This window comes from Coloeus monedula (genome assembly GCF_965178545.1).
Source record: "Coloeus monedula genome assembly, chromosome: 1".
Taxonomy (NCBI): domain Eukaryota; kingdom Metazoa; phylum Chordata; class Aves; order Passeriformes; family Corvidae; genus Coloeus; species Coloeus monedula.
In genome coordinates, this window is record NC_138781.1 from 63,549,386 (window position 1) to 63,576,461 (window position 27,076).

A 27,076-nucleotide genomic window follows, 5' to 3' on the forward strand; every position below is an offset into this window, starting at 1 on the left:
GGCTGACAGCATCTTTGGAAACTCTTTCCCCAAGCTGAAAAAAAAAGGATTTCCTAAAATGATTGAAAATGAATTTGCCACATCTGCAAAGAGTGGCTTGTGGGTTATCTGTCCCTGAAAGTAGCTAAGGAAGCGTTACAGTCAGCAACTTTTCAGTTTAAATGACAACTGCTAATGTGCCCATGGGTGATGGCAAGTTCCAGGTACAATACCAGTTGTCTTAAATCCTGAAAACACAAACATTTGAACTGTGAAAGCTCTACAAGTTTGCACAGTACAAAAAGACAGTCTCTTTGGCCAAAAAAAAGCTAGTTTTGGAATCAAGGACAACCTGTAATTAAAGCCAACAGTATGAGGATCTGTAACTGATCTGCTCAGAACAAATTATTTGGCTACCTGAAGAGAATCAAAACATTTTTATTTTTTTGGAAAGAAGCACAAAGAAGAAAAATACTTAACTTGTTGAGAAAGGAAATTGTATGGGCAAACTAAAGAAGGCAAAAGCTTGACCTCTATATTGGACAAGTGTGTGTAAAGGTCGAGAAGAGAGGACTCAATTTAGTTTGATGAACAATCCAACCACTGCTTATGACATAAAATTAGACTCTATGTTTGAAAAAGAGCTACAGAAACCAAGACGATTTTATGCCATTGACCTTAACACTCCTCTGTAATGTACTTGATGAGGGGGATTTTGTTTTATTTTTACTGAGACAAATTCAATAGATTTACAGTGATGAATGCAATAAAATTATACACATGGTGAAGGAAAGCTTAGCTTCAAGGCAGTATAACTCTGTCCAAGAAACTTAACTCCTTGAAATTTGCCATTTTCAGCTGGAAAGGAAAAGTCTCAAAGGCATGACTCCAGCAAAGGCTATTTAGTCAAACAGTACCAGATGGATGTGTGGGATTCACCTTCTGCTTTGGTTATGAATGAAAGTAGTCAGTTAGGAGTTCGCTGAAGGCTGTTTTTGCCTGGAGAAGTCTGGTCAAGATGCGGTTAACATAGCTGTGCTTGGGTCTGCTGTGCTTTGAGTGAAGGATGTGTGGAAATGAGAGGGAACAGAAGCTCACAGGAGGCCAGGTAACACAATGACTGAAGTATGCTGCTCGGGTGAATTCAGCTTGTGACGTTTTGCTTTGATACAAAGTGCCACAGTCTCCAGGAGAATTTGCAACTGAGTTTTCAGTATTTTCCTTTTTCCAGGAACCTCACCAACAATACAGCTCATGCTGTCCATGAGGCACAAATATCACTATTTCCACCCTCCAGAGTGGGAAGCAGAGAAAGAGTCCTTTGACTAATCTCTGAAGAGCTGGGCCATATCTGGGTTTTGATGAGCTTGGCGAATCTGCCTCTCTTTCAATGGCCAGGGGTTGGGTACCAGCCCCAAGGAAGACAGGTGTGATGGACCGAGCAGGCAGTGACACCTCATACTCATAGGAAGAGAAGCCCAAGGCAGAGCAAGGTCTTCTTTCAACAAAGACTTCAACGCATACTTTTGTCTCCTTCTTGAGGAATTTTGGAATGGTTTTTAAGTGCTTATGTAAACTCAGACTGCTGTGGTAGGCATGCTTGTATACTTTTCAACTTTTCTCTTTAGCCCATCAGGTGTCAGATGTTGGTACATACAGAAGCACCACCTCATGAGCTGATAGAAGCCCAGAGCTGGTGTTCAGCCCAGCTTTGACAGAGCTGACACTCTCCTGTCGCCCCTTCTCTTCCGGGGCAGAGCAGTGAGGGGGTTCAGGGAGCGGGACACATCATACCGATCAGATCCATCTATCACATCATAGGCAGCTGGTGGCCAGCCCTCCCCTCACAGGGCTAGCAAAGCCTCCAGCCCAACAAAAATGTCTCTTGTATCTACTGCACTGAAGGCCACAGATCCCAAGCCCACCCTTAACAACCCACACGTTTCAGAAATAGTACCAGGCAGAGCAAAAGAAACTGTTGTCCAAGCAATGTGCTCAGATGCCAAGTACTTTGTTGCATGATTAATAAGGTAGCTTGTTTCACCACTTAAAATTCATCCAAAGGGCTTTTTAATAGTCAGAATCATCCCTGCAAAGGTATTTTTGAATGCACCTATTTTTGCATGTACCTAAGCTCCAAGTTCAGAGTGTTGTGGCTTTTTGGTTTTGCTTTGTTTACAAAAAGGTTGATGAAAACCATTTTCCTAAACTGACAGCAACAACCATAACACATGTACAGAAACAAGATAGCAGTCTCATACAGGAAATATTTCTGCTTTCATTTTTATTTTATGAATACATATACAACAGATGCATAATCTTCCATTATCCAGGCTTAAAGGTAACAGGTTGGGATCTTTTTTTTTTTCCAAAATGGCTTAAAAAGGAAAATAAAAATCAGAATGAAGGAGCTGCAACATAGCCAAACCATACATTTGAAAACTCTGCTAAAATTACTGCTGAAATGTGTCTCTGTGTGTGTGTGTCTCTATTGTCCCGCATGGTTAAAGCCTCACCCAAGGTATTTAGTATATGAATAAAAAATGCTTTGGCATAATCAGAGATTCCTCCATGCACAGTTTATTGACATTTCTGAAATAATGAGAGAATAAAATCTGAGGATTATATCATATACAATTTCCTCCTCTTGGGAGCAATATCTTTAAATGCAGTGGGGAAATGAAGAGGAGTCTGTTGACAAGAGACTTTGCTTCCATACTAAGATGGTTATATTAGCAGGATGCAGCAGGATGCAAGCAGCTTCATATAGAAGAGATGGAGAGATATATGTATATAATGTAAAAATGCTATTTTATATGAGAAAAGAAGATTTTTCAAGATAACATAGAATGAACCACTCTAAGACTAGCTTCCAGCAAAACATTTTGCTTTATTAGTTCTGTTTTCTAGCTACAAGTCAAGCTGACATCTGTCGAGCTTTTTAACTTTTCATATGGCAGTCTATAAGAAACGTTTCATGCAACGTCTACAATGCTAAATACAGGGTAAATAATTGGGATTAAACAGGTGAGGAATAACAGACTATTATAAGGACCAGTAACAGCATATTATGTACATAGAGCCATATTATATTCTCATGTCTTCACAGTAATGTGCAAATGTGACAAATATGGCTTTCATTTTTTTTTTCCTAAAGAAAGTAAGACATAATTATACAGAATAATGTTTTAAAACACTTAGTTGGATTTCACCTTTTTGTGAAACCTGTTCTGTCTTCATTGCATCAGGGTTAAGGAGCCACCCCAGTTCGGGGGTGTAGTTTGGGTGTGTTTCCAGGAGGGGGCACAGATTCCTAAGGCACAATATTAATGTTAAACATTTTTAATTTAAAGTCATGCTAGTTTAGTTTAGTTTAGTTCAGTTTAGTTTTTATTTTTATGTTGGTTTTCTTTTTTTTTTGGTTATGTGAAGTAATAGGTCGTTGCTAGTTATATAATAAGCAGTTGATTGTAAAAAATACCATGTTGAAGCCTACACTACATGCCTACCTGTAGCTCCAGGAACATTAGCTAATCTGAAAACACACTATACAGCGCCACATGTGAAACCAAGGCGGGTTTTTGGTAACATCCTTTTCCATACATGTAGCAGAGAGTTATAAGGCTTCTGCGGAATAATAACATTATAACTGAACAAATATTTTACACTCTTCCATAATGGTATTTACAGTTACTATAACTCATATTCTGGCATTTGGTAAATAACATGTATCTTGTATGCATCCTTCTTGCCTATCTAAAGTGCTTGCTTAACTGCGTGAGGAAAGAAAATGCATACCTGCTTTAGGTGCAACAAACCCTCAAAAGAAGTAGCTGAAATATTTGCTGTGGATTTGAAATGCATTCTCAGAAATTGAAATTATTGCTAAATTCAGTGCCCTTACTAGGCAATCATCTATATTATTTGTCATATATAAATATATGCATATATACTAGTATGTATGTACATGCATACACATTCATCTATCATGTAAAAGATAGATTTCAATTTTTTGTCCATCAACCTTTTCTATTTTGTGCTATTCAACTCACTTGTGCTATGACAGAAGCCGGATCAAAATCAAAATCTTAACCATGCTACTACTACCGACCCTATGATTCATTAGCACATAACAAAGACATATGCAAAAGAAAGCTGAGATGATGATGAATCAGGAGGCTTTTGAAATGCACTGAGAATAAGGCAATAGGCTGTACATTACAGCAGAAGAAAAGCTGAGGAAATTCTGGAATTCATAAACGTGTCTTACTGGAGTCGGGATTGCTCTCCCTACTCTGCTGCAGTGTCCTATGCTTTTTTCCAATATCACTCTCCAGAATTCAAGCTCTAGAGTTTCTGCACCTACCAACACTTTTAATGGTAGCGAATTCAAAGGTTATTAAAAATGCCCTGATGCCACAACCTGGTAAAATAAGGCACTTCCAGGGCTGTATTTCAGCGGTGCCGTGCCAAAAGGATCAGCATTGGGAAGAAGCGCTCAGATTTTGCTGAGTTTCCTAGTTTTGTCCCACGAAATGCGCCGTCTTGGAGTGTATCCTTCTTCTCTCTTCTGAGATGATTTTCTTTAAAAAAAGCTGTTTCATCAGTTGATGTTGAGGAGCTACTTCTTTGTAAGCAAGAGGTAAATCTTCAGTTCCTGACATTCATTAAGGTGGAAGATCAGAGTGGTACCAGGCAACGTCTTCAGTTCATTCGGCATCTCCCGACTTGAAGTGACGCGCCAGCCAAGTCAAAAGTGTGTATTTCATACCAGGCCCACACTGAAAGCTACGAGTGGACATTGGTACTGGAAAGGTCATTCCTTATAATTTCATTTACTGCAAAGAAAGAAGACAAGAAAAGGAATCGATTAGTATCCCACTGCTGCAGGCAGTTCTCCTCAGTCCATAACCCCCCCGAGCTCGCACTCGTTCCTTGACAGCTTCAGTACAGCTCTGAACAGTAAGTGTGACATCACCAGGTAGCTTGTGCAGGCTGATCACAGTGCAAAACCAGCAGCATTAACCAAGGTTATTAACATGCTAAATACCATGTAAAACCAGGCCTCACAAGAACAGCAGCATCCTGGATCCTTGACTGCATCAAACATACTTAACATTTCAAACTGGTTACAAGTAAAACATTCCATTTGCTCTAGAAAACTGCCTCAGAAATGTAAAGCCAGGAGGACCACAGGAGATCCTAGAATAATCTACTCCATAAAAAGAGCTGCTTGGAATGTATGTTAGCCATGGTAGGTACTGGTGGCAGAAAGCCGCGAGTCACTGAACCTGGGTATGTGCAGCTGCAATGCCTAGATAGAATACAACTTCACATGCTGATTTTTTCCACTGTGGGTTGATATCAGGAAAAAAAAAAAAAAGAAGAGAGGAAACTGCTGCATGCTTGCCCATTCGTGGAGCTGGTAACATGTTTAAATAAACACCCTCCTTTCGTGGTGATCACACATGGACATGCACTCTTTACTTCTATCCACACAAACAGATGAGAGGGACAAACAAGTTAAAAAACTCTCTTGGCAAGAGTCAGAGGAGAGAATAAACAAGGTCTGCTATCTCAGCATCAGCCAGTCAGACTGCATCTCCACTGATAGTGTTGTTTTCTTTATTCACAAGTCTTCTTTCTTTCTTTTCCCCCTCCCGTGAAGATCATCAAGCAACACAGTTTCCCACACTCCAATTATGTCCATGTGATTTTTGGCAGATGGACAGGAAATGACTGAACCTGGCAAAGGTCATCAACAGTGGACTACACAACATCCCTTTTATTTCCACTCTACCTCCCTACAGCAACTGCCACCACCTGATTTACATGAAGATTAGCAAAATGCCATCAGCAGGGCTATCACTGCTTCTGAGTTTCCCTAACATTGCCAGGAGTGGGAAACACGTGCCCACGTCATGGAAGCACCACAGAAAAGCCTGCATTTTCCTTTCCTTGTGGGCTGCTTTTCACAGTAATCCAGATAACTTCATGTGTTTACTGGAAAAGACCAAGCCTGTCTAAAACCAGCTTCCTGAAGCAATTAGTTGGGTACGTTTGGTGTTGGTTTTTATGGCCTGTTTTTTTTTTTCCCTGCAGACCTATTGCCCACTTAGTAATTGCAGCAGATGAATCAGTCAGGATTTGTGTCACAGGTCCTGGCCACCAAAACCAATTCTACCAATGGATACACACACCATACTAAAGAAAGGAACTATCAGTTGCATTTGTAACAATCTATTTACAGCAGCAAACTAAGAAGTATGGAAACGAGCTGTGAAAAGACAAAGCAGTTCTTCCTCTTGAGAGTGCTGTGGAGTTCATCTTTAGTATTACCAAACAGCAAAACCAAATTCAAGCAGCAAGCCCTGCACTGAGGCAAAGACTGCTCTGCATGCATCCAAACCCAGCCACAAGTGCCGCCCCATTTCCATGTGGCCAGACGCCAGACAGCTTTAGGACTGAGTCTTTGCCTTGAATGCAAACAGCACACTTCTGTGGAATGATTCTTCCATGATGCTTTTGTAAAGATAGCTTCTGTGATAAACTTCTCAAGGCACTCTTGGGTCTGCATCAAAACCACACAGCGATACCTTTGTGTTTTATGTGACAATGAAAACAAATCCTCCTACTGGCCAGGCAGTGTCATAGTTTTGCTAACTTTCTCTCAAAGCTTTTGTTACATCAAATAAAATTAAGATACTAGTCAGGGCTATCCTCACTCTTTGTACAGTTACTTAGTGCTTAGAAACATTAAATAATGAATCTTCACAGTGCTTCTGTAAAATGTGGATATAAACATCACCGGTACTTCATGGGGACAGAGAAGTGGAAATGCGAAGGACCTCCCCATCTCAGTCAGGATTAGCACCAAGGCATCTCAAATCTGTGACTAATGCTGTAGCATGTGCTGAGTTATTCTTGCTTGATTCTTTCAGTAAAACTTTCAAAAACAACAGCCTCAGCCTGCCAGCCCACACTTTCCCCTATTAAAGCATGTAGCAAAGGTATTTTGGAAGCAACTTGATGACATGAGCCAAAGGTCCATCTCCAAAACCAGCTAAGGCCCTCAAGAGGCTGCCCCTTCCAGTCACTCCAGGTACCCTTAGCTGATCCTCTGTCACTTGAATACTGTAGGATACGTCTTACTCCACATATGACATGAGTTCTCCTTTCAGCTGGGAACCCACCTGCCTTGCCTCAGCCTGTGAGACCACGGTGCTCCTTCGGTCACACTCTCCCCATCTCTCAGCAGCCAAATCAGTCTGTCCCCAGCCGAAATCACTCGTACTTTGTTATTGACTCACAGCAGTTTATTGTTTGCTTTTATTTTATACTACTTTCTTAAGAGAGGTGGACTTCTGCTACCTTGATGAGTAAGCCTGGTGTCCTCATGTTACAACATGTGGCAGCTGTTCAACAACAGTCACTAGACAACGTCACCACGGACTTGGGAGACAGCTGAACCTCAACCCAAGTGCACCCATTGCCACCGGATGAAACAATCAAACGGGGCCAAAACTACCAAGAGGACACTCAACATCTCTCTCCTCCACAGTGATCTGTGGAACAGTGTGGGTCAGACACAGCTCTCTATTTCACTTGCTTGTTTTCCCTTTACCCACTGCAGTGTCAAAAATGAAAAAAATTCCCAATAATGCAGTGGAAAAAACCTGCAGAGAGGTACAAGGGTGCACGCAAAAGGCCCAGGTGGGGGAATACATGGCAGCACAGCGGATCTTGCAGCAGACCGCTAGCAGAGATGAAAGGGGAAGTGTGATGTGAGTGGGCTTTCCCTCACTGCCCACTGAGGCACCTGAGGCTGCAAGGAAAACCCTCTGGTGGGTGGGAATGGGGGGAAACCAGGAGGCAAGCGCATGTGAAGTGTGCTGGGTGATGCTTGCTGGGTTTGGCTAGAAGGATGCTTCCCGCCACCCCCAACTGCATGGGCCAGCACTCCCATGAAGACTCTCCACATTTTTTATTTCTGATTTCTGGGAAATTTGCTTCCTTTTAATATTCCAAAACATGTTAACATTTTTGCTGCATGTTAGGAAATGTTTTATTTTGCATCAAATGGAATGTCTTGGAATGTTTTGTTTGACCCCAAAGTGATTTTTCTTTTGTTTGGCAAGAAAACATCAATATTCTTCTTGTAGGCTGACCCAAGATTGTCCTTCCCAACAGCAAATCAAACCCTTTGTTACTGAAGAATGGTTCTGCTGAAGCATCCTGTGTGCCCATCCACACCAGTGTCACAGCTACCACTACTGTCAGTTCTTTGGGAAAGAGCGTTAAGAACCAGCACACCTGCAGTGATGCTTTTTCTAGTACACTTTTGCTCGGCTGCAGGACTTAATGAGCCAGAGGTCTGCATCCTTGCTTCTAGTGAACTTTGATGAAATTTCTTCCATTAAGTTTTATAATAACCTTCTGAACCTGTTTTGGCCTTCACAGTTTCCTGTAGCAATGGGTTCCACAGTGTACACATGTAAGGGTGGAAAAAGCATTCATTTTTTCTGTTTTAAATTTGTTTATTGTAAATTTAATTCATGTTTCAAGTAAATGAGCTGACTGTTCCCTGTTCACTATCTCCTTTGCCATCTATCCCTTTGGTATTCTCAGAGCTCCACTTGATCCTGCAGGACCACTGCAGAACTTCCCAGAGAGGCAAAATCTGATCAGGCAGATAAAGTAATTGGCATTTTTCTCTTAGCTCCCACCTTTGTAACAAAATATTTATTATGTAGTTAAGGAGAATCAGCTGGTTGCAGACTTGAATGCTCAAGTTTTGACTTACAAACCCATTACTATTACAAGAGGATTGTATGTGCTTCACAGAACAGCAGTATTCAGTGCAAGCAGTATTTTGGCCCAGGTTTGAGTTTCATTCCTAAAGCAAACGCTGGTCTTTGATTCCCCAGATGCTTGGATACACATCCATTCATGTCTGCAGTACCATTCCAGCAGTAGCTGGGTTTTGAATAAGCACAACATTCTTCAAAGAAAGGTTGCAATGGCTTTACACTCATTTTTAAAACAACATAACCTGAGTACTAACAAAGACCTGTTTTATAACCACGACAGATGAGATCCAAGTAATTATCCAGCTCGTTGCAGGCCCTACATACAGCTTAGCAGCAGATCTGGAATAGCATGCAAGATGTTTAATCTTCAAGGCCTAGAGTAGCACAACACTTCCCTTAAAGCACCAGGTTGATCCCTATCAGACCAAACAGCTGAGTACTACGATTTACAGCACCTTTGTCATCAGATTTTTTTTTTCACTGTTTTTCTGCTGGCTTTGGGGTAGGAGGCCACTGTCGCTTTCACAGATAACACCTACAGTTCCCCACAGTGCCTTCTCTCAACTGGTATTTTCCATTGTCATGTTCAGCTTTTCCACTGACAGAAAAGGCAAAAAATAATAATGCTGAGAAATGCAGGTAACACGTGACCTCTCTACCTGTCAAGGCTTCTGAAAGAGGAACCTTTCCTTTGCTAAACAGCAGATGCCACAGTAGCAGGATGTGGTGAGCTGTTACCCCACATTTTAGTTTAACAAGGAGTTTTTTCCTCTTGTATTTAATTTTGCTTTGAAATGCCCTTGCAATGGAAATTTCTGCTTTACTAATTAGCAAAATCAGTGTCTTACCAATGCACCAGTTTGGGTTCCTGCATGGAACAGGACAACCAGATATATCTGTACAAATGTGGGTTCCATATATAGATGTGAACTTCATAGGAAATGTAATATTTTTAACATTTAGTGGCTGTACATGGATTCCATCAACTGGCAAAACTTTAACTTTCTGCAGATTTCTTCTTTCCTTGCATCCGACTACTGATATGGGTAACAATGTGGCCTTTTGTTTTAACAAAATACCTGTTCTTCCGAGACAAAGTCCTGCCTTCCAGCTCAAATCAGAGCAAAGAAATTACAAGGGCAGTGGTGCAGGGAGTAGGAAGAGGGCACATGCATGGGGTGTCAGTCTGGAAGACTTCATACTCCTAAAGGTGAATGTCCCCCAGGAGTCTGAAAAAATGGGTAGTGAGCTGAGAGCCATGCTCAAACTCACAATTATGAAGAGCTGAGTCTACAGTTTTGTTGGTGAATGGTATCAGTTTGAAAACATGACCCATTCCTTTTCACTTTGCAAGCAGTAACATTAAATCTCCGTTTTCTGGCTGGATTAAGTTGCTGTCTTGTCACACATGTGGATGTCAAAGGCCGTTGTTCCCATGACTTCAATCCATGTCAGCAGGAGCCCAGAAAGGCTTGCACAAAGGAGACTGAGTAGTGGAACTCTAGATTGTATTTACTGTTGCGCCCCTTTATGATGCACTCTTCTCTCCCACAAGTGAGCTTCATGGCTCTCCACTCCACTCCTTTTTAATAGACCGAGGTATGATAAGAGTTTAGGCAAAAGGGCACTCAGAGGTTCTGCACTGAGCTGACACCTTGTGATTCACATGTCCCTGTTCCCCTGTAAATAGCGATGGCATCAACTCAGCTCCTTCAGGATGGTTTTTGGTTTCCTTATCAACAGAAAGTGCCACACGGCATGTCCCAAGACATCCAGGCAGTCAGGTTCACATGAAGCTTCTATCCACGGCTGACTAACCAACCTTTGCTCATTACTTCGTGTCCACCTGTGTCTGCTGGGGACCACTGCCTCTAACATGGAGCAGAACCGAAGACAAGAGGCTGAGATGCCGTAACGCTCTCTTGATGAAAATGAACGAAAGCAGCCTGCTCTGACTGGTTCTCACGGTGTGGAAAATACAAGTAATACCAGCTGCACCTTTCAGGCTATATGTGTGGAAAGCCTGCGGTAAAATCATGCTCCGATTCTGCCATGTCTGGACAATAATGCTTCATCTTTCAGATGGGAGTAACTGCCCAAGCAGGGCAGTGCCATGACTGGAGACCTCATTTGGACCATGTTTGACACTGGTCAGACTGCACAGCTGTGTCACAGCCTCCAGAAGGCCTGTGGAAGGTTTGAGCAACCTCCAGAAACCAGTAGCAATCCTGAAAGCAAAACTTCCTTGGTTTGGCTCATTGTTTTTGCCTTCTGGCAGAACTCACTAGCTCAGGTCAAGCCTTACATGGGTACAATTACACCGACATCCAGGTCAGGGATCTCTCCACACAGCTCATTACACAGCGTGGATGTACCCACAAGTGCTCCGAATTTCTGCAGTCACTATTCAGCACACAAAGAGAGCCTGGGACACATAGCTCTGGAGTGACTACATGAGTTTTAACGCTGACACCACGCTACCTGTAGTAATGCTTTGTAGTATGACGTTCACTTTGCTGCCTATAATTATTGCCCTCAGATTTTTTCCACCAGCGGAGAGGCCATATCTTGCTCCATAAGGCTACTGTGCTCTCGTATGCCCTTGTTTAAGATGAAATGCAACATGTTAGCATCACTGAAGAGGAATTCAAAGTTGCAGATGAATGCAGAGGAAGCAGAAATACAGGAGGAAAGCTTCTTTTTCTTATCTCCATGTATGGATTTTGTTTTAAGAGAAAAATGGCTAAATATAATGCATATACAGCGACTAAAAAAATTAAGCTCCTCATATGAACTCCATCCCATGACTAAAACTCTACAGTTTTTATCAGGGTACCTACTTCCTCACTATTAATAAGCATCACTACTTTCTGACATATGAAAGCTGCAACAAACAACATAGAATTGGTACTCACATCACTGAAAAAAGGGTTTTTCTTACAGAAACTCTTTTTTCAAAACTAGTAAGTATTGTCCTGTGAGTAAGACAAAACATCAGAAAACAGTGATATAAATTCCTGAGGTGCCAGACTGTGATGCAAAACTGTAGATCACATTAAAGCTTACTGAATTAAAAACCAAACCAAACAAGTCTTGTGAAGCAGTGGAAAATATAACTTCACACGTTCCATGAAGAAGTCAGATCTTGTATTACCTCAGGTGTCCTGGATGTGTTTAAACTTTACACTTATTTTTATCTATTTAATCATAATAAGCCACTACCACAGGGCATGCTATTTTTGGAGACAGCAAATAGGACAGTGGAGCAAGTGAGGGACAACAAGTAGCAGGTTTTAATAAAACATGATCCTCCCATAAGAACGTCAGCTTGGCACGATGGATGGCATTGTTGTGCATGACAGCCATTAAGTTTTCCTACCTGCTCTACCCTCTGCCTTACTTAGTTTAACAACTCCAAGTCTCCCAGGGCAGCTGCACTGCGGAGGGCTAATGGGAAAGGTTCCTTGTAGTGTGATGACAGCACTGTGCGACAGCAATTTAACTGGGGCCCTTGAATAGGTGCCCAGGCTAAATGAGTCCCATCCTATCGCACCAAAATTTCTGGGTTTCGATTTTTTTTATCCCTCCCATATGCAGCCCTGGAAATGCCCTGCATCTCTTGCTCTGCAAACACTTAGGGATGAATTCCCCGGCTGCTGGAAATTAGCGCAGGAATCTGCAGAACTGCAGTGATTTCCAACACATTGGAGTCTAAACTTCAGCTTGTTTTTACTCTCAGTCTGAGGATGGCTGTATTCAATCTGATTTGCCCTTTTAACTGAAGAATCAGAGACTCAACAGGAATTTCAGGTAGCCCTCACTGAGGCAAGCCTTGCCTGGGGAGATGGGGATTTGGGCTGCACAGAGGCTTCAGGATCTGCCCCAGTATGATGCAAGCCTCATCTGACACACACATACACACACGTGTGAGGGTAAGGCTGGGCAATGAACAAATAAACCACATTGTAACCAAAATGATCTGTTTACGTTCCTAAGAGCATCTGTAAGGGAATCAAAACAGACATATTTTACGTTTTACACAAAATTTCCACATGACAGACAAACTACACAAATGCTACCTAAGGCAGCCAAAATCTGAGATCAGCGCTGCTGGAAGCTTTGTAGGTACCAGTCTGGAAGGAGTAAGGAAGACCAGGCACCCCTTTGCCATAGACAACAGGAATTTGCCCCTGTCATGAGCAATACAGTAAAACAATTGATCCTGGTGAAGAGTACTCCTTTTCAGTCTAGTGCCCAACAGTGAACAGAGCTGTCAGACCCTGGCATTCCAAACTCATGATTCATGCCCTGAAGCATGACAAGATTGGATTCAAAATCAAAACAAATTTTAAGCAAATCTGCATTTGCCTATTTTTCTAGCCTCCAGATGTCTCTGACAGTGTTAAATCCTGAATGTAACCAAAATGAAACTTCCTTTTTCTTGTCTTTTTACTCTCATATTCCTGATCCCATCCCTCAAGGTTTGCTGTACCTCACAACTAGCTGTCAACTGAAGCACGGAGAACACTTGAGAGTGTGCTCTCGAAGTGTCCTAGGGTTAGAAGAACAAGGTTAAAGCCCACCTGACGGTCCCAAGGGCTGGCAGCTTCCAAGGTTTTACCAGCAGTGAATGGGGAAGAGGGAGTGGGACTGGACCATGTCACAAAGCTCTGAGCCTGATGCTGAAGGCTGCTACTTTGAGACTTCATGCCCTGCCAAAGGAGCATCCCATGTGCAGGCATTCAGCTGAGCACTGGTGATTTCTCTGGGCAGCTGACACCAGCCTTTAGGACCTCACATGGCCATCTGTATCAGGCCAGACCTTTCTACCTAACACAAGAAAGGGCTTTTCTCCAAGTGCTGGAAAAGTGACAGATTAGCTTTAGAAAAAAAGTAATTCTGGGGGTACAGGAGAAAAAAAGGGAGCAGGAAAAGGTCTGTAATCTCTGTGTCTCACTGATTTCAGAGTTTTAAAAAAGCCAAATAAAACTGAATTTTCTCTATCGATTATACAATTATTAATCTTTTTAGAAGCTTTTCCAACATTGCACATAATGAGCAATTCATCAAAGCATATTAGGTGCCACAGAAGTTGCATTCAATATAAAGGGGTCATTAAGTTTCTTGTAATTGCACATTACTGAAGCTTTCGTTAGTTCTAAATCAAATCAATGGGATGTGCATGTATGCTCTTTAATTGACTTTATGTAATAATAGGGTCGCCCCTAGTGATCCTCTGGAATCCTCCAAAATGAGCCACCTTGCACTGCTGTTCATAAAAAAACAGCTTGTGTGCAGCTGGGCATATCAAATAAAACAAAGAAACAATAAATGGAGGAAAGAAAGAAGCATCTTAGGTCAAACAGCAGTATTTGCTGAGTGCCCTTTCCTTGCCATAGCTAGAGAATGGCCAAGAGACTTGACTCTTCTTCCACTCAACCAGCCTCAAAGTCTGACGGACTTGAGCAGGAGTAACATGGTCTCAACAATGTAAGTGTCCTGGAGATAGATTAAACATGGTCTATATGATCTTCTTCTGAGCAAGAAGGGTTTGGTTGTCTTTTTTTTTTTTTTTTTTTAATGGACCCAACTTGCCCTATTATCATCACCATGATCAACACCTCTTTCCTTTATAGCCCTTTTCATCAGCAAAGTGCATGCCAAACAGAAAAGATCAGTGCCATTATTCACATCACCCAGTGAAGAGGGCACCTAGGCAGGGACAACAGGAGGATGCCACTGCACAGACCATACACAACGTGCCTATGGCACACTGCTGGGACACATCTGCACCTTGCCTGTGTGAAGGCTGAGCCTTGTTTGGTAACCTCTGATGCACAGGGGTTTTGCTCAGTCAGATAAAATGATGGCCATGAAGTGACTCAGTGAGCATCCACATGCTGCTGAATGGAGAGAAAGGCTGGGTGGGGCTAATTAAAATTCTTATGTGTTTGATAAGGGAAAAGAAATCCACCTATGAGCCTGCTGGGGACTAGGCTGGGAAAGGTCACGCTAGCTGGGGGAAATCCTTAGGTGATGGAACACAGCTGCTAATCTTCAGCAGTGGGCACAGAAGCAGGGCTGGCTCTGGGAATCTGAACTGGTGGCTGCAAACAGCCTGCAAGAAAATGGATGCGATAAAAAGCCATCATACAAAGAATTTGCTTTTGGCATGATGACCTGGTCACCACCATAATGTGAGCTGTAATGCCACAGGATTTTGTTTCAACCACAGTTGCTGGACAACACTGCAGTTCAAAGAGAAGTGCATGTCCTCTTCATCATGGCTCCTTGGACAAGAGCACTGGCAGTGCTTAATGACACTCTTGCATTGGCTTTGTACCACCTTAACTAGGGAAAGACCTTTTCATAACAAAACTCCCATTCGGTTTGGCTGGGAAGGTTTGATCCAAAGGCTGATTTAAGTGGACTCACACTGGAGACATACCAATGCAGCTTGGGCACAGTGTGGAAAACCCCAGGTGGGTGTTAGTAGATGCTGTCCCCAGTGTGGAGATGTGGCTGTGAAAGTCACTGCACCCAGACTGTTCCTGGATTCCAGTACTCCTTGGATGCTAAAACCACCTACAGCAAGCATCTCAGATTATAGCAGCTGAAAGAATACTGTTATTTGTACATGGTCCCAGTGTTACAGAGCTGCAAACATGACAAAATGTCTTTTCCTCTTTTCTCCTCTCCCACATGCTGTGCCTAGCTGCAGAATGGCTCAAGCTCTGGCTGGACTGACAGAGCAATGTCAACAGTAAAAACACCACATACGGTTGCAAGAATTCAGTAAGAATCACAGCTGGGCTCCCAGGGAAGACAAAACCGTCCCCCTTGCATCTCAGTGCTTGACACAAGAACCCTGATGATGCTCAGTGCTCTTCTCCAGAGAGGAAATTGATTCTGCCCCAAGAATGAAGCACTGTAAACCTGCAGCCAGCACCAGAGAACTAGGAAAAAGGCACTTGAGAGCAGGTGTACAACACTCATCTCTCAAACACACTTAAGGACCCGAAATTTTATGCAAAATGTTTGCATTACACTTTCCAAACAATCACTTGCAATGTGCAACAAGCTTCTTTTCTGTCTCTTCTTGAGTACCTGGACTTCAAAACCCTTACTTCTCAATAGCTCAAAAATGACAGGGTGCTTCCATGGCCCAGGCTGTGATCTTGCAGCACATCCAAACGCCAGCAGGAGTTGGCCTGCGCTTTTGAGAGGTGCTCCAGGCAACAAAATGAGTGGAAGAACTTTAACAGTAATTCAAGAGGAGCTTTAAAAAATTTATTAATGCTACAATGAAGAAAACTGGCTGCTTTCATGAGATTCAGTCAGGTCAAACCAGCTAATTCAGAGCAGGAGGTAAACGCATGGAGGCTAACACAGCAGCTTTGGAAAATCCACATAACTACGCATTGCTTGAAGGGGCAGGCAGGGCCCCGCTCCCTGGGGAGCTCAGCCAGGACATGCACACCACAGGACCTAGCTGTGGGCATTGCATATGTGCAACATCTGGCTCTCTTTTCAGAAGCATCCTTGAGACTAGAGCAACCCAGCAAGAGTCAGCTCTTGCTGAAGACCCTGTGAACCAAACGCTTTTCAGGCTGGAGCTTTGGGGATATCAAGGACATTCCACTGATGAGATAAAAGCGCAACAAAGGTTCTGATGAAAGGCTGCACAAATTGATTGTTGTTTGCTCCACACAACAGCCCCTCTGGTGCACCACACCTTTTGTAAAACATAGTTCCATGAAACAAATTATTATCTCTAGTAGCTTCCTTCTACACACATTTCTGAAATACTTTCATTCTGAACTGTTTTGAGAGGAAACATTAAAAAGAATGGAAACCTGGCAATTAATCAGATGGAAACCTTTGTTTCCATTTTACAGAATAGGAAAAAGAGAAGAGAGAATTATAAAAAGAATACCCAACACTAACTGCTAAGTAGGGAAATGAAAGATAAGCAGAGGCCAGGGACTGGGAGCACTGGTGTGCTGCATGCATTTACCTGCACTTGGACGTGGTTCTAAAGGGTGGGTCAGATCTGTGTTTGCCGTTCTCGTTCAAACCCACATAAACACCTAGTTAGAAACTGGGTTTTGACAGATGAAAACTCTATTTTCTTAAAAACTCACAAAATAAAAACCTTGAAAATTGTCTTTCAAAGCATGGACGAAAGGTTCTCCTGGTCAAGACACTGAGCAAATATTTACAGGTGCTGGGGAGACACTATTTCCTCCCTTTAGGCTTCAACCTAGTGTCTGCCACATAATTTTATCCATTCAGTGATTTTTTTTTCCAGACATCTGCCAAGAGGAAATAACTTCACTGTATTGGGAGTCTGGGAATCCTAGAAAACAATCTTAAATCCATAAAATAATTGAAGTGCAGTTTTACTGAGCTGTTCAGTTCGATTCTGATTTTTACTACAATGTCAACAAGAGTTTAATTTGTTTTAAAGTTTAGGTTCTTAAATCTGAGTGATATACGGTAGTTTACAGCTTGCTGGCAACAGCTACTGTGGAAAAAAAAAAATGGAAAGTGCATATAAAGGCGGTTCTAACTTTGACATTGTGAAAGCAGGGAGCAGTGCCAAAAGCAGCAAACAGCACGGCTTTCCCAATCCTGGCTGGCTTTAGGGACTGCTTGCTATTGACATCAGTCGCTATGGGATACATTTCCCTGCTCTAACAAATCTCATCTGGAGCCTGTAATTAAAAAAGAAATGTCTCAAAGTGTAATTTCTTTCCCTAAAACATTTACAGATGTTAACTAGATTGCTAATAGTGTGAGATGTCTGTGGGTGGACATCATCCTCCTTATCTGCTGTGTCAAAGAGGACAATTTCTTTATTAAAACCAGTTCTAAAGGTAGTAATTTTTCTGCATACATCTTTGGGGATGGTGGTGTCTTCTAAACTGCTTGCTGAATGAAGGGTTTGGAGGTGTTTTTCTTTATAGTTTTTCTTCCTTTCTTTCAGAAGTCATCTCCAAAGTCAGTCTGATTTAAAAAGCACTTGGAGTGACTAAAAATATCTTTGCTGAGCAGATTAAGAAGTATCCCGTCTAAGCTGTAAAATTATAATAAAAATAATAGTGGTAATACTACTACTACTACCACTACTACTAATAATAATAATAGAAGTGATGTAGGTTTCCTGCTCCAGTGACTTTCCACCAGTGTCTTTGGCTGGCGCTCCTTGGTAAGTGCTGCTAAAAGCATTTACAGGAGCTGCCGGATGGCCGGGGAAGCTGATCTGCTTCAGGCACGCACCGGACATGCAAGGGGGAGAATGTGAAAAAGGGATGAGAAACACATGTCCCTGGGGAGGCAAGAAGGGGTTTTCTTGGCTGTTGGAGAGGGTGCCGGCCCCAGCTCTGCCATGGAATGCTGCTCCCAGCCAAGCATTCCCCATCCCACACGGCCATGTAGAGCATCCCCCCAGTACCCTGCAGGAGGTGATGGCTGAAACTCTCCTTCCTAACACACGCAGCCCAGACACAGTTGTCTGCTTGGGCCTTTCCTTCCGCCAACATTCCCCCCTCTCTCTTTTCATTTTCTTTTTTCGACCAGCTTTGATTGGAGCCAGAGCCTGGGGTAAATCAGAGGAATTTCTAGATTTTTCTGAGTGCTGTGAGCTCTTGCTGTTTTCCGATACCTACTTCCTGCCATATCTAAAATAACAGCAGCTGCAGGGGCCTGATAGAGAAGAGCTCCAGGGGAGAAATTCTCACAAACGGGGTGGGAAAGAAAAAAAAAGGAAGAAAAAAGACACTTATTAGGGAGATGATAACACAGAGAGCCAGCATCAGATTAATTGCTGGAGTTGATAGCACCATAGGCTGTGGATGTTGTTGTCAGAAGAAAACAAATCCTGTAAATGGCCATGGGAATGATAAGTCTCCATGTTTGCTGGGATAACAGAGGTAGCTTTACAGCACTTGTCCTATTGTATGGAGTATCGTGCCTCGATTAGCTAATGTCTCTGAGGAGGGTCAGATAAGTGAGGATGAATGTTCTGCCGTAGAAGTTTTCATGCTTTCTCTTTGGTGTGACTATCTATGGAGAGCTGCAACAGAAATCTTTGTACATATACAGAAGGCCCAGTCTTTAGAGAAAAACATGACAGAACATGGAAAATTGTTGAAATTACATTGTTTTCCACGGAGAACATATGGTGCAGTGTTATCATTGTCTCATTACAAACCACATGAATGAGTACAGCCACTCAAGAGACTTCCAAAATGGTCCCACAAAGGGACCTTACATATTTGTATGAGAACTATGGCAGCAGCAGAATGTCTCTGTCCTACTGGCATAAAGGGGGACAGAAACAGACATGGTGCACTCATACGAAATATACTTATGCACCATTCAGTGTGCAAGAACATACTGAGATCTCCTTGAGATCCCTTGCCACCAACACAAACACTGCTTTAAATATCAGCACATCCAAACAACCAAAGGGAGTGTTCTTGAAACATTGCCAGTTAGTGAAATACAGGCAGTATTTCAGGTTATTGTATTTGCCATTAACCTTAACATATTAATGTAATTCTACAGTTACTCTGGGAACCGTAACTTGAGTCTGTATCAAGTTTTGGGTCCTGAAATTTTCACCCAGTGTTAGAGATTTTCATGCACTACTTCTTTTCAACACAGGGCTTTTTAAAAGAGCATTAAGTGATAGGTTATCGTGATTGCGAATTGGAGCCTGATCCAAAGAGCACAGGAGACAATAGAAGAATTCCTACTCACTTCAATGAGCTTTGCATCAAGTTCTTATTAAACACAGACAGATATATGGAGAGGTGGTCTACAAATGTGCAATGTACTGGTCTGATGGCTTGGCAGGAAAAAATATCAGTCACTGTACTGTAAACATTCTATTTTGTTCATTATTCCCAAAAGATCATTTGAAATGTTTTAATGTTGATTAAAAAGAGAGGCAAGTAGATCTATTCTCTTATTTTGCCTGAATTTTGAAGCATGCAAGACTTCCCTGATGTCAGCAGACTTACTTCTGATTTCCACCACTCAAACAGAACAAGCACATTTCTGTGTTAACTTCAGTGTGTTGGTTTTAGTTCATACGCATGTGGGTACAGTTTGATCCTAGAGCTCTACCCACTTTCTAGGGAACTGTGGAAAACAATGTACAGGGTTTTAGTAGCAGCATGCAGTTTTTCTTTTCTAGATTTTAAACCATTTCTCTAGGACTAAAAATCCTTGCTTCATTGAGTACACAGCACAGATGCCAATTGTTAATTGTTAAAACAAGATCATGTTAAGGTACTTGGTTTTTCCCATCCACAAAAGAGGCTCCTTAAGATATGAACCATATTTAGTTCATATTCAGGTAATTAAACAAAATGGCCAAGTTTAGGCAGACTAGAAAATATTCTGGCATAAAATCATAAAACTGAAACTAGCTAAATCATTTTTTTTTAAAAGAAGTCACCCTTGACAATACAAAGAAAGTGAATTTGTATTCCTGCAAAAGTAGAAGTAGTTAGAAAATATGAGGCATTGCCTAATCCTGTTTTAAGCACTGTTATGGCTGTGCTGTATTACGTATGCTTATAGAGCAGTACATTTATAGTAAACTGGGTAAAGAATTTGGGAGTAGGATTAACGAGCTTTCCTTTTACACTAGACTAGATCAGATCACAGTAGGAGATCAATCTGCAACAATTCCCAACTTTTGTTCAAGAAAAGTGAGCATAGGGAAGGTCAGAGACAGACTAAAGAGCAGCATGGCAATTATTTACTGACATGAGGCTGGAAAGAATATCACATGGAGCACAACTTGGACTTTAGACACGTAGGAAAGAATGGTTCATTTTATGCCACTAATCAGAGCCAAGGATTAAGATATTTTGGAAAAGCCCTATTATTTCTCATTCTGCAAACCCGGATTTCATTACTGGTAAATCATGAAGATTATGAAGTCCGTTCATACAAATTAATTTCCCTTCCTGATTTCCACTGGCACATGAGATACAGATACATAACAGAAATAAAAGTTTGCAGAGGAAAAGAAAAAGATACACAGAAATGTCTGTTAGTACTTAAAAGCAAGGTAATCTCAAGTAAGGATGTAGCTAGAAGAATTGGTTTTGGGTCTGAACAGGTAGAAATCAGTGCAGCTGCACTACAACTAGATTGTTCTATGCTGACTTACTCCAGTTGCCTCTATCAAGAATACCCAAAGGTAAGTTTTCCCATTCATAACACTTTCATTTTGCAGCAGCAATGTAAAATCTAGATGTCTTTTCCATATTATGAGAAATATTCCCACCTAGACATCTTACCGAAGAATTCTTACAATCATTTTAATGTCACAAGATGTGGGGTTTTCCCCCTTCAGTGGTGCTTCCCCCCAATGAAAGTTTTTCATATGAAATGTAAATCTGTCTTCAGACAACTTTCTGAACACAGACATTTTTCCAAAAATAGGCACAGGGGGATGGTGGCCGCATCCCTCAGGGGACCATGCACGACACAAAGCATGATACAGCCTCACCTGATGTCACAAGCATCTGCCAGCTCCTCCCTGAAGCAGGGTCTTAACTGACAGCAGAGAAATTTTGTTGGCTGCTGCAGAAATCTAGATTTTATCATCAGAGAAACCATAAAAATAGCCTTGAAACATCAGGTATACGTCTGGCTGACCTCCGGCTGGCTGACCAAACGTTTTTAGGGTCACAACTCACACCACGAGACGTGGACAGCCTTGTATCTTACCCCCTTCCTCATTAAAATAAATTACAGTATGTTTACTGCAAATTTCAAAAGCAGATTTTTTTTCTGAATATTCATCTAACATCCAAAGAAAAGGTCCATCCATTTGTAGATTTCTTGGCAGGAAATCTGGCATCTCTACCGAAGTCTGCTCACTTTTCATACTCTCCTCTGTGCTGAGTCCTTGAATCCAAAATATTCCTTATAATAATAAAGTCTACCCTACAGTTCGCTGATGGTACTGTTATGCAAGGGCCGGCCCTGGTTCCAACAAAATAGTTCATGGCAGCAGAAGGTGCTCTGTGGTGATGGTGATGTTCCTCATGACAAAATTCAGTGGAAGGGAAGGGATTACAGAGGAGTTTTCTCTTTTACTTTAGCAGATGATTTTTTTTTTTTTCCAGAAGTATCCAAGTGATTTTGGTCTGGAAACACTTATTTGGATGAGACACCATTCAGTCCAGGTGCTTTTCCTAAGATAATATTAAATATAGCTTTGGAAACTTCAGCAGATGTTCTGATTTTTTCTACTTAAAAATTTCTTTTGCTACTACTCTGCCTTTATGTAAGTAGCTGACTCTAATTGATTCTTTAATACAGTGATTCTTAATCTGTTGTGAATCTTCTGTTAATTTACTTTAGAGTCTGTTATTATTTCCTCTGATTTAACACATCCTGTTTTAGAACATCCATCGAAGCTGATGGAAAAAATTTTCATGGCACTTGGATCACATCCTAAATGTAACTTGAATGCCATCTTTCGAAAGTTGCAAAGTAAGGGGATTTCCTGTTTTATTCTTCAACTGTATAACCTTGAAAGTGAGCTTTTGCAAATCCTCAACTGCCTTGTCAAGGTCTGATCACTTCTACTCCTTGTAGCGCTATTTTTTTTGGGTAGTTTCCAACTGGGGAAAAGTCAATGGATAATATATGCTTATTTTTCTCATTTTTACTGACTGCCCTGTTACCCTCTAAGTCTTAAAACTGATATGAAAATTTCTCACTAAGTTCAGGTGATGGGACTATATTTACTCACAGACTACTTTCTACCCCCTTCATTTTCACCATATTTCTGAGGGGTTTTAGTCTCCCGACGGGAGCTTTCTCCACCCAGTGGCAGCTCTGAAGCCCTTTCCCTGCCCCTTAGAAAACCTGTCCATAGAACATGGAAATAAGCCATGGGGTTATTTGAGGGTCCTGCCCCAGGGGAGCTGCCCACCAAACCTTTCCACCTGCAGGCAATGCAGCCATCTCACTGCAGATCAATACAGACAGACAGGCTCCTCTACCCTCTCTCCTTGGATCTATGTAAGTTTAAGGAGCACAGTGCTCATTTCAACATCTCATTTTTCTCTAAACTATTAGAAAATTATTATTTACTAAACTATTAGAAAATTATTTTGGGGCAAAGTGAGGTATTCTTTAGACACACTCTTCCATGGTAGTCAAATCCTGGACTCTTACTACTCATTTGTACCATTTCACTTTTAGACAAACTCCTCTCTCTCACACCCACACTCATCCTTTCCCCTCTTCTTCCAGAATTCATCTATGCTTTTTTTTTTTTTTTTTTTAAACGGGGATGTTATATTTAACCCTCCTCTCATTTCTCTTTTTCTCAGGCCTTCTTTCACTCTAATTAAGCCATCAGGTAGTTTCACAGCCATACTCGAAGTCTGAAACTTTAAAATGCTTGCTAACCTTGCTACAGCTTCATGAGAAAGGTTCTTTTTTTTTTACTAAGTTTCCCAAATAGAGTGAATGTATATACACACATACACTCGCCTGTACTTGTCACAAGGGTGAGAAGTACAGGCAAGTGCATGTGTGTATGTACACAAGTTCGTAAGCTTCCTCTCATCCCTTCCAATGTGCTGAATCCTTTGCAGCCCATGCAGAGCCCCAGCTTTGACTAGGGGTCCTGGAGTCTTGCAACACAGATCTGCCTCTGCCAGCAAGCACACACCAACTCAGCTGAGGGCTGCAGCTATCTCTGGAATTGTGAGTTAGCTACTAAAATAGCACAAGAAGCTGCTTTCACATTAGCATGTCCTTCTGGCAAACCTTTCCTTGACTTCAGCACAGCTGGTTCCTCTTAAAGACTTTAGTTTACCATTGAAATGGCATGAAATATCTGGGATATCAGCCTGCAAAAAGGTAAGTCTGAACCCTCTAACCCCAAAGGCCATGGTCACCTTTATCTCTCCAACTCTGACTATGTGCTGAACAGGGGAGAAATCAGCAGTTTATCTGGTAACAATGGAGGTTTGCAGGTTCCTACCAAGTGGTGACAACTCATCCAACTGTGAGTCTGTTGTTTAAATAGATGGTAGTGTGTGCTTTTCTGGCCTGTAAAGGCCCAGCACAGGTTTCCAGAAATAGTGGGAGAAATCCTGGAAATTTCTCTGAAGCAGCCACTGCCCCTGGGTTTGTCTGCTGATGCAAAAAGCATAGTCTTCTCTCTGTGGCTGATGGCACTTTCTGCCCTAGAATCAGTTTTGCTTCTTTTTCTTTTGTAATGAGATGTTTCCTCATCCTAGCATACTCTCTGTGAGGAAGAAAAAAACAAGACAAAATGTCTGAAAACTCTTTCAGAGTTACCTAGGAGCTCAGGGTCTGGAACAGAACAGTCACCTCCATTTCTGATGGCCCTTCCAGAGAGATCTTGTGCAGTGTCTGGCTGAGGTACAACTTGCCAGAACTTGGACCCATTACAACACTCTGCAAAACCAGAATATGCGTGGCATCAATTCTTGCAACTTCAGGGAGCTCTAATCTTTGGCTGCTGGGGCCCATGGTATGTCGTGCAATGGTTAACAGCTAATGAGGCAAGGAAATTTCTCAGGACAAAGAAAACAAACAGTGTAATTGAAAAAAATCAGGACCAGTTTCTCTTTTTATTTGGCAGTTTCACACAAAGTCATTTTAGATTGAGAAGAACATTTGAACCTTCCAGTACTACTGACCCAAAGACATTACTATAAGAAGATGCCTGGAGAAGCTGCTAATGCCTCATGCAGATGCTCTGAGGTGAAAAGCCTCAAGCCAATAGCTGAGTACAAGTGCAGTCTGGAGCTTAGTGGAACACAATCATCACAGTCACTTCAGTCTTCCAGAAGAATAACTGGATAGCAAAAGCTTGGAAGCCAGCACTAGTGACAATCACAGCTCAGAGGTGTGCAGCAGCATGGAGCTGCAATGGTTCAGGAACTGACTGCACAACAGAACCTCCACAGGATGGACTTCTCCACCTGACCTCATGTTTCTAAAATGCTTTACTCAACAGGCACCTGCAGGATTTTCAGAAAAGTCAGTCACGAGTAGAAGAGACTTAGATCACTCTCACCCACCACAACTACAAAGATGCAAAAGAATTAGAATAGAAAGTCTCATAGATCATTTCAGACACCCTTTATCTGTGTATGGATTTGCATATGCAGGATAGAAAAAAAGTTAAAATAAATATTCTTCAGTTTTGTATTTTTGGAGGCTTCTCCTCCGACCCCAAATAGCATTTTTTCTACTTTTTAAGTAATCTGCAGGAGATTTTGCTTATGAGGTGGCACTGAAACACCTATTTTCCCTGAAGCACTAGAAAAGGAACTGACTGCTGCTCCCAGGGTATCAAAATGGATTAATAATATCTACAGCAATACCTATTCTGCAATCTCAGAGGTATCACAAGAGCTATGAAATGGAACAGATCTTCAGCCCTAGCTCCCACAGAAATCTAACATCAAGAGCAATTGGGACAGAACAGACTTGAAGAGTCAAATCTTGTCTTCTGGACTCTCTGCAGCACTATGGCTGCAGAAGGGTCAAAATTAAGTAGAGAAATCATGTTTTAGTTATGCAAAGGAAAGGCAAGTGAAGAACATTCTTGCGTTTACATGATGCTTCAATAACAAGCTATAGCTATGTAAGGATCAAAGAATTAATCAACTAATTATGGATTTGGATAGCCTGTAGCATTGCTTTTTCAAGACTGTTCCAGCACTCACACTGCAATTTACAAGTTCAGGAACAATATGGTTTGGGAGTTTTGACACACTTGCAGTACCGTCTCACTCAGCTTTCTGCTATTTGTCTTGCAGTAGGTTTCATGGTGTGCAAAATGTAGACCTACTGACAAAGTGAAGCCTGTAAAGGGGGTAGAGGGCTGGTCCAGCTCCCTGGTTTGCTGACAAACCCAACCAGGCTGGCCAATGAGGAACAGGACTGCAGTTTTCCTACCGTATTTCTTACTCACCGATTGTTCCCAGGCATTTTCAGTGCCCAGGCTTTGCAGACTTCCTCAGTTGACAGAGAAGGAGGGGAACATTTTGAGGGTCTGCTTTTTTTCATAAGCTTCCTCCCAGACTGGTGATAAGCCTGTTGTGGAAGCCTGTGCCCCTTTGGTTGCAATCAACATCAGCTCCTCAGAGAGGAGGAAAGAGCCAGAGCCAGGTTATCAAGCAGCCTGTTCTCTGCAGCGATGGTCAAGCCACTATCAGGCCCCTGACCCAGCCCCCCGCTGTCCAGCAGAAGCAGATGAAACAATGAGTGGTGCCGTGCAGAAATCTGCTCGGAAAAACTCCCTCTCTGCCTGTCTATCAGGGACCTGGCTTCCATGAATGCAGCTATTATGTGTGCTTTAACTACCAGCCCTTGGTCCTGTTCCCAACGAACCTAAAGGGAACTGTGTTATTGACTTAAGTGGGAGCAGAGGCAGGCCCTCCACAGCTTGGGGATCCAGCAGCTTGCCAGTGCCTCTCCAAGTGCCCCGTACATGAAGTCAGGGAGGCTGCTCCCTCTGACATGGATGTGTTTGCTGGGCTGAGCCACCAGCCCAGCTCTGTGGAGGCGCTGTGGGGGCCCGTGCCATATTCTCCTCCCTCGAGAAGAGGGGGCTGCTACCACAACTTCCCCACAAGTGTTTTGACAGAAGGGGTTCAGGACACAGGAGCACAGAGGCCAAGGCATGAGGCCACACCTGAGCAGCTAACATTGCTCAGCTCAGCAGAAACGATTCAAACAAACAACATATTCCTAAAATAATTTGCATCGGAACAAAGCTTTCTCACGAAGCTTGTGCTTCTGCAAGCCATGTATTTTCCTTGGCACTGCTTCAGGCTTAAAAGCAGATGTAAATGTTACCAAGGCTCAGATACAGCAACTTCTCCTCTCCCAACTGCCACAGAAAGCTTACAGAAAATAACCAGCAAAATCTTTACCATTTGAAATGGCAACACCAACAGCCATTGATATAGAAATGGAAGAATCAATCAGGCATGGGAGTGAGAAGCAACTTCTTCCAAGATGCTCTCAGCTGGAAAGAGGGAGAGCAATGCAGCTTCAGACAAACACTTAATGATTTCAAGTGTTAACGTGAAGGTGTGCATGCAGATGCACATCAAACAAAGGCTGTTTTTTCAACACTAAAAATACAGCTTTCTGCAGATTTCCTGTTGCTTGGTCAGCCTCCTGCTCCTTCCACCAGTGTCTGGGATCACTGACACTTCCTTGAAAGCCTTATACTCAAGGACCTCCCTGGA

The 27,076-nt window shown here is 42.2% G+C and overlaps 1 protein-coding gene across 3 annotated transcripts in view; it reads right to left on the minus strand.

Moving 5' to 3' along the window:
- Positions 1 to 2,246: 2,246 nt before the first annotated feature.
- NFATC1 (nuclear factor of activated T cells 1) overlaps positions 2,247 to 27,076 on the minus strand; it is a 110,952-nt gene continuing 86,122 nt past the window's right edge. For all 3 annotated transcript variants that reach the window (XM_082291893.1, XM_082291891.1, XM_082291890.1), the window contains one exon: positions 2,247 to 4,817. In XM_082291893.1, coding sequence (XP_082148019.1) covers positions 4,815 to 4,817 — 3 coding nt within the window. In that variant the 3' untranslated portion in view covers positions 2,247 to 4,814. The remainder of the gene's footprint in view (positions 4,818 to 27,076) is intronic.